At 47.6% G+C, this 6,986-nt stretch overlaps 1 protein-coding gene across 2 annotated transcripts in view; it reads right to left on the minus strand.

Annotated features, from left to right (window-relative positions):
• The window catches only part of VAPB (VAMP associated protein B and C), a 32,225-nt gene extending 27,406 nt beyond the window's left edge, over positions 1–4,819 (minus strand). Inside the window, exon 1 of one of the 2 annotated variants that reach the window (XM_074843493.1) lies at positions 4,496–4,819. In XM_074843493.1, coding sequence (XP_074699594.1) covers positions 4,496–4,553 — 58 coding nt within the window. In that variant the 5' untranslated portion in view covers positions 4,554–4,819. The remainder of the gene's footprint in view (positions 1–4,495) is intronic. The other variant, XM_074843492.1, reaches the window with a different exon arrangement.
• Between the last annotated feature and the right edge of the window lie 2,167 nt (positions 4,820–6,986).

A 6,986-nucleotide genomic window follows, 5' to 3' on the forward strand; every position in this document is an offset into this window, starting at 1 on the left:
AACACGGTGACAGTGACTTTACTAGGACTCAAGCTAGACAGAGCGAAGCGTGGACTGATACATTTTCCAGCAGAAAAGTAGACAGCCATTGACACAGCAGCCTTCAAAAGAAATCCTAGTACTGACTGCCATTATGCTGTGAATACCAGGAGGGTTCTAATAATAGTTTAAAGAAAACAGCATGTGAATTTTCATCTTAAAAGACGCATATTAATTATACTAAACAGGCAAATTCTCACAACACTGTCAGTATTTTACGTTCTGAAACACTGCCTATTCCAGTGGCAGTGACCAGAAATCCCTATTTATCCAATACAGAACAGAATCCAATCCCTCCGAATACCTTCAGTGTAGGAGTGCCTCAATCATTACAGACAGATCACGACAGGGACAGAGGTGTAATTATACAGTTCAGCTGCAGTGTCCAACTAAGTCCTTAACCTCTCTTCTGAGGCTTGACAACTGCAGGTTCAGTAAAGACTCATCTTACATCTCAAACGTTACTGAACTGCTGGGCTGAAGAGTCTTTGCCTGGTATCTGATAAGAACTGGATATTCATGTCAGATACGGGAGGTTTTGCACACCTACACTGTAATGCACAGATCTGACTATAGTTTACACAGACTTGCCTGAAGGAGCTCAAATTATCTTATTTGGGAGCGGCAGCCACCTAGCCATGGTAATGCAGGTTACACGAGCTGCATGGGACTGTGGCTAAATACTAAATACTTCACTCACCGTGCTGCAGATACACTGCTGGACTGAGCATATCTACACAGGCCAGGGCCACACCTTTGGACTGCAGCTCTGAGGTACCCATGGGATTCACTTGAGGCAGTGACAGGTGACAGCTTGGAAACAACACTGCTAGGCCTCAGGCCAGGGCTGAATCAGTACTATTAGGACTGGAGAGTATTGGCTATTCTGGTTATTATTGTGCCCTTTGCAGAAAGCAAAGTTACACAGTGACATACCGCTTATGTGCAGGTGCAAAATCACACACTGGGAACAGGAAACAGCATTTCCAACTGGCAGCAACTTACACAGTTTTGCGAGGAATTAATCCTGCGTTTGGCAGTACTGCTATTTGCCACTTGGGGAGCACTGCAACAGAGTGCTGAGTCATAAGTCCAGCCTAACCTGTAGCAAACCTCTAAAAACATTGCTGGTATGTACCTCAGCCTAAACCACCTTCGTTTTTGTGCATGTCCCCTACTAAACACTGATCCCCTGACGCTCTGCATCTGCAAAGAATGCAGCAGCATTTCAAACACCTAAAGACCCAGGCAAGTTCTAAAATAAGTTACACTAACAAAATTTTACTTGCTGACATTAAACAAATGATCTCTATTCCAGATGGGCACATTATGCTGAAATGACAGATTGGCCTCACCAGGTAGCCATCCTGTGAAATGCATGAGGCAGTGCCCTACAGCACAACTGAGGCACTGTAATTAACAGCTGTATCAAAAAGCACCTAGCAAAAGGGGTCAGAATTACACATCCCTGTCTAAATTTAAATCCAGTAATTCCTAAAGTCAGAGACTTGAATATTGTAATCTAACTAATTCTTAGCATATTGTTGGATGTTATCTCCTGGATAGAATGAAAAAAAAAAAAAAAAAGGAAACATAAATGGAAATGTTGTCATGTATAACAACAATACTCTTTTTCACCATTCATTACCAATAAAGTCTGAGCAATAAACCTGTAGTTTGATGCTTTGTCACCTAGGCTGCAAGTCCACAACAACCAAGAAGTGGAGGAAGTCACTGGCAAGACAGTAAAGCTCTTATTTCACATGGCATCAAAGACCAGGAGGGCAAGGAAATGGGCACCTCCGGCCACATAATGGTGTCCTGCCTCCCACTATTCACAGCTGCATTTCAGCACAGCACATGCTGATGCTATTTTGGAGCATGTGTGTTATGGTGTAGGAGATGTGAGGCAGAGAGGAAAGACAACCCCTGCTCACATTCACATGCTGTGAAAAAGATTCCTGCATGAAAAACTCCTTTGATATTTTTGCAAACAAGTCACAAACCCAGTATTTTGAAACAGAGCGCCAAACAAATTTAGAAAATTCACTGTAAACCCAGGGCGTTCAAAAGATTCTTAAAAAAATGTCTTCAACCCTTTACAAGTGAAAGGCTAAGAGAGAGATGGCTGCAACCCCATAATGACTGGGCCACATTACAGAACAAATCCTCACTTCGGTATCATATTCCCCACATCATTTTGTGAACATCATACCTCCCTCTAGATTTTATATTTAAGAACTGTAACAGAGCACTTTAAAAGCATCAGAGCTAACTATTTTCTGCTTTTTCTACCTGTCTGCATTTTGACTAAGACCTTTACCCATTTCCAGTGTTTGTGCAAGTCGGTTTACAGTCCTGCCTCACTGACATTGCTGCCCTACATTAAGCATCAGATCTTTCAGCGCACACCAGCGAGGAAGCACAACCGTACCGGTTAGCAGCGCTCCTGACCTCTGTCAGTTTATATCTACTCGTACAGTGCAAAGCAACACTCTGGAAATAAATGCTACTATTTACAAAGGTGAGAAAATTATTACTGCTATATTACCAGGCAATATGCCATCACAAAACCAGTATGACAAGAATGCTTAGAGCAGAATTTACTTCATGAATACTTCAAATTGGCCTTTCCTGAATGAAGGACAGCGGTCAGCACTGCTTGTTAGAAAGGACTGTAAGAATTTATTGCCAAAGTACATGAATGCTACCCATAGCATTAAGTCTGCTTGAACATTAATATTTAAGCATACTTTTAAACTAAGCCATTTAATAGCTGCAGTGAGTCAAGTAACATTTTACGTTATAAGGTGTATACGTTGTTGGCTAAAGATCTGGCAACCAAAATCTGTATGGTTAGTTGATTTAACTTCAATGGTTACTGTTTAGCCCAGAACCTCAACTGAAAGACAGGCAGCCTGACAAGCTATCTTTATTTCAGCAAAAAACAGAGTTTGGCTGGGTTTATACGTACCTGTGATGAAGGGAAAAAAAAAACAATCCACCAAACCCTGAATCACAATTATGTCTCATTAGCAAGTCAGTACCAATTAAGGCCCCACTTTTTGCCCACCTGAGTTTGGCTTTGCTTGCCTGTTGAAAGCAGTATTATTCAGAACAAGAGCTGATTTTCATCTAATCATACTTAACATAAAGAATGTTAAGACAACAATAGTTTCCTTCTTAAGCATGTTTGATACTGCTGCCATAACAACATGCAAATACTTCAGCTTACAACAAAGATATATTCATTCGACCCAGTGCTTATTACCATGCGTTTTGATAAGCCCACTTTATATTACTTCTAATAAATTTACTAAGAAAAACAGGTAAAGACTTCGCCTGCATTTGAAAATGTACATGAAAGGGTTTTAAAGGAGTATTATTTTTACCAGAAGCCAGTAAATAAATCACTATTTAAAAAAAAAAAGCGTATTTGCCAGATATTCAAATGAAGCTATAAAGCACCTCTGACTCCGGTAGCATAAATAAACTCGCTGAATGCTTATTTGTAATCCCAGAATATTGTATTACAGTAGTGCTGTCAGGCTACAAGACAGGAATTTCAACGCTAGCGAAAATTCAAACCCATTCAAGATTTTTATTTAAAGAAAGGACGGATTTTCGCACAGGCAGAGTATTCACGATTAATTTATCTAAACGGCTTGTCGAGTTATAGTAACCCTATGAAGAAGGCACGAAAGGCTGCCCAGCACCTGGCCAGGGGCCCTGTGTTTTCTCTCAAAGCCCGGCTGAGCCGCCCGCACCGCTTCGGGTGCCCCACGCCCCGGCTGCGTGACAGCGCGGGGAGGTCTCGCCTCCCCCCGCCTCAGGGCCGGGGGGGCTCGGAGCCGCCGAGCGCCTTCAGCCCGAAAAACACCCCCTTGCCCTTCCCCTTCGCGGGGGCCGGGAGCTGCTCCCGCTGCCTCGGGTATTTCGCCCTCCCCGGGGTGGGGGATGTTCGGGCGCTGCCCACCGCCGCCTGCAGCCCCCGGCCCACGCCCGGCGGGGGGAGGTCAGCGCGGGGGAGAAGCGGGCTTCTTCGGGGCGCGCTGCCCCGCTGCCGGCTGCGGCAGGCGGCGGCCGGGACAACCCCCCGCTCCCCGCCCGCTCTCCCCTCAGGCCGCCCTCGGCCCTGCAGCAGCCGCCCGCGGCGCGGGTGGGGGCGGGCGGCGCAGCCGCGGCGGGGGCAGGCCCGGCGGGGACCCCCCGCGCCCCGCTGCGGCCCCACGGGGCTGAGGGGCGAGAGGGGCCGGGCGGCCGGACGCCTCCTCGCCCCGCGGCAGGCGGGAGAGGCCCGGCAGGGCGGGAGGCGGCGGCGCTGAAGGACATTTTAGCGGCTGGTGCCCAGCCCCGGCCCCCGGAAAATGGCTGCCGCTGGAGCGGGGCCGGAGAGCGGCCGCGCCGCCGGCGCAGCGCGGGGAGGCGGCGGGGGATGGCGGCGGCCGCGTCGTACCTTTGAATTTGAGCTCGTGCTGCGGTTCGAGGCTGAGGACCTGCTCCGCTTTCGCCATGTTCCTCCTCCTCGGCGGTGGCGGCACCAGGCGGAGAGAGGAAGGGACGGGGAGGGAGGGGAAAGAAGGGGGGAGGGAGGGAGGGGAGGAGGGAAGGCAGGCAGGCGCGGGAGGGGGGGGGCACGCCCGGCCGGGTGATTCACCCCCCACCAAGCGGCCCCGGAGCGGCGAAGGCAGCGGCGCTGCGGGCAGCGGAGCGGGGCCAGGCCGGGGAGGGCGGGCGGGCGGCGGCTCGGGGTCTCCCAGCGCGCACGGGGCCCTGGCGGGGACGCGGGGAGAGGGCGGGAGGCGGGACGGGGGCGGGATGATGCAGCACGGCGGGGCCCAGAGAGAGGCTGCGGCTGACGTCTGCTGCCGCCCGGCCCCGCCGCCCCTCGGCCCCCGGCGCGGCCCGGCTGGGGCAGGGCTGAGCGGGGTCGGGGGGGGGGGTCACCTCTTCTTTTGGGTGCTCGTTTGGTTCGGGCCACCCCCTACACGGGTAACCTTACGGGGGAGAAAGAGGCCTAATTAGTATTCATGAACTTTCATCGTCACTGAAAATCATTATTTGTGATAAATGCCTCATTATCCAGTAGCAGCTTGTTACTTCAGGCCGTGACTCCATCAACCCGGGTCGGTATCGCCACAGGGCAGCCCCCGAACCGGCCCCGGCCCCGCCGGGACCTTCCGCCTAGAAACGGGGAAGGGAAACGCCTCCAGGACGAGGAGGGGCGGTGGGCGCGGCTCCGCACGGGGAGATCCTGGGGCGAGTGCGGCGGGACTGCGGGGCTAAGAACGGGGCGTTCCACCCCAGGAAATCCTGGTCACTGCCATCAAGCTACAGGAAAGACTAACTTTTTGAGAAACAGAGACTTGCAGGTCATCTCGCTGATTTTAAGACATCCCCCCCCTCCTTTTTAACTAAACTGTAACCAAAGTTTTGGGTTGTTTTTGGAGTTTTTTGTTTTGGGGCATTTTAAAATTGTGTTTAGTTTCTTGGTTTTTTGTTAGTGGTTTTTTTTTTTTTCCCTCCAACGAGCAGGATTTAAAATATTTTTTAAATTTAGGGGTTGGTCTAATATAGAGTATTCCTTTATTGATAGCCTTAGGGCAGTGTAGTTACAATAGCAGTACACTCCCCCCACCCCCACCCCGTTTTAAGCATTCTAAAAAGTTCCTAAGAATTTATAAAGCATTGCTGTAACCTGTCGAAGCCAGCGGGAGGTAACAATGAAGCAGGAGTTTAAGACACCTATGTTACCAGCGGGAAGATGCTGGTCTTAAAAAAATGGCAATTTATATACACCAAAAAGTATTCATTAGGCAACTGGACTTTAGGCATATAGAACTTTGGGAGGAGATGTGCTTTGTAGAGATTAAAAGCAAGTGTATTGAAATCAATCAGCTTCCAAAGAACAGCAACTTGAAACACACGGTTACGTTGAGTAAGTCCTAATCAGGGCCGATTAGCAAAGAAGTAAGAGGTGAATAAAAATATGGTAAAACATTGCGAAAATTCATTTTATCACACCAGTACAAGCTGTGATGCCGTGTACCTCACACCAGCTCTTTATCATGAATGTTGTTTTACTTGATAATTACTCAAAACACATAAGGTATCTAAGGAGATCTGTAATTCCTAACGAGAGGGTTGTTCTCATTTCTGGCAATAAAAGCAATGGTAAATGACTGATGTGTATGTTAAAATTAACACCACTGAACAGGATGATGACATTCAACGCTCTAAGCACATCTGCAGTATTTACACACCTCAACACTTCAGCTGCTCTCGTCCATGATAATCCATTTTTCAGCTCGTCTGCTTAACCACCCTGTTTCATCTTTTGTTTTTGTTCTGAGATGTCTTTCATTCTGTGCCAAAACAAACCAAACCCATATATGTATTCAGTATAACTCTTGGTTTTGCATAATGCAAGTGAAACCTGCTAACTCCTTCTAGCCAATATATCAGGACTAATTTTTAGAAGCTTCAGCAACGTACGGCAACACGCTCTAATAACATACTGCTGTTCTTCCTTAAATTCTTTCTCTGTTGGAGAAAAGATGGTTATGTAATGTCATAAAGGGGTGCATTTTCTTTCCCAGGTCCCTGCTATTCTACTTTGCTTAATTAGATTTGGAGCCTAGGATGTTCTTGGATCATTATTTTTGCTAGTTGTGGGGGTTTAATTTATAGCATAAACTATGGATTAGGTCATAACATTTTACTAGATCTCAAATCAGAAGAGAATTGAGTTCACTTACGCTTTGGAGCAGAGCTTTCTTCGGCTGATACTCTGGAAAGGTTATCTTCTTTCACTTAATCTCCTATGTTTTATTTTTATAAACTGATTCTCTGAGCTAGGCATTCTCAGTCCAGTAATTAGTAGAAAAGACAAGCTTTATACATATCTGCAAGTTAATTGGAAACTAATGGTGAGGAATTAAGACAGA

Source organism: Strix aluco, chromosome 17 (genome assembly GCF_031877795.1).
Source record: "Strix aluco isolate bStrAlu1 chromosome 17, bStrAlu1.hap1, whole genome shotgun sequence".
Lineage (NCBI taxonomy): Eukaryota > Metazoa > Chordata > Aves > Strigiformes > Strigidae > Strix > Strix aluco.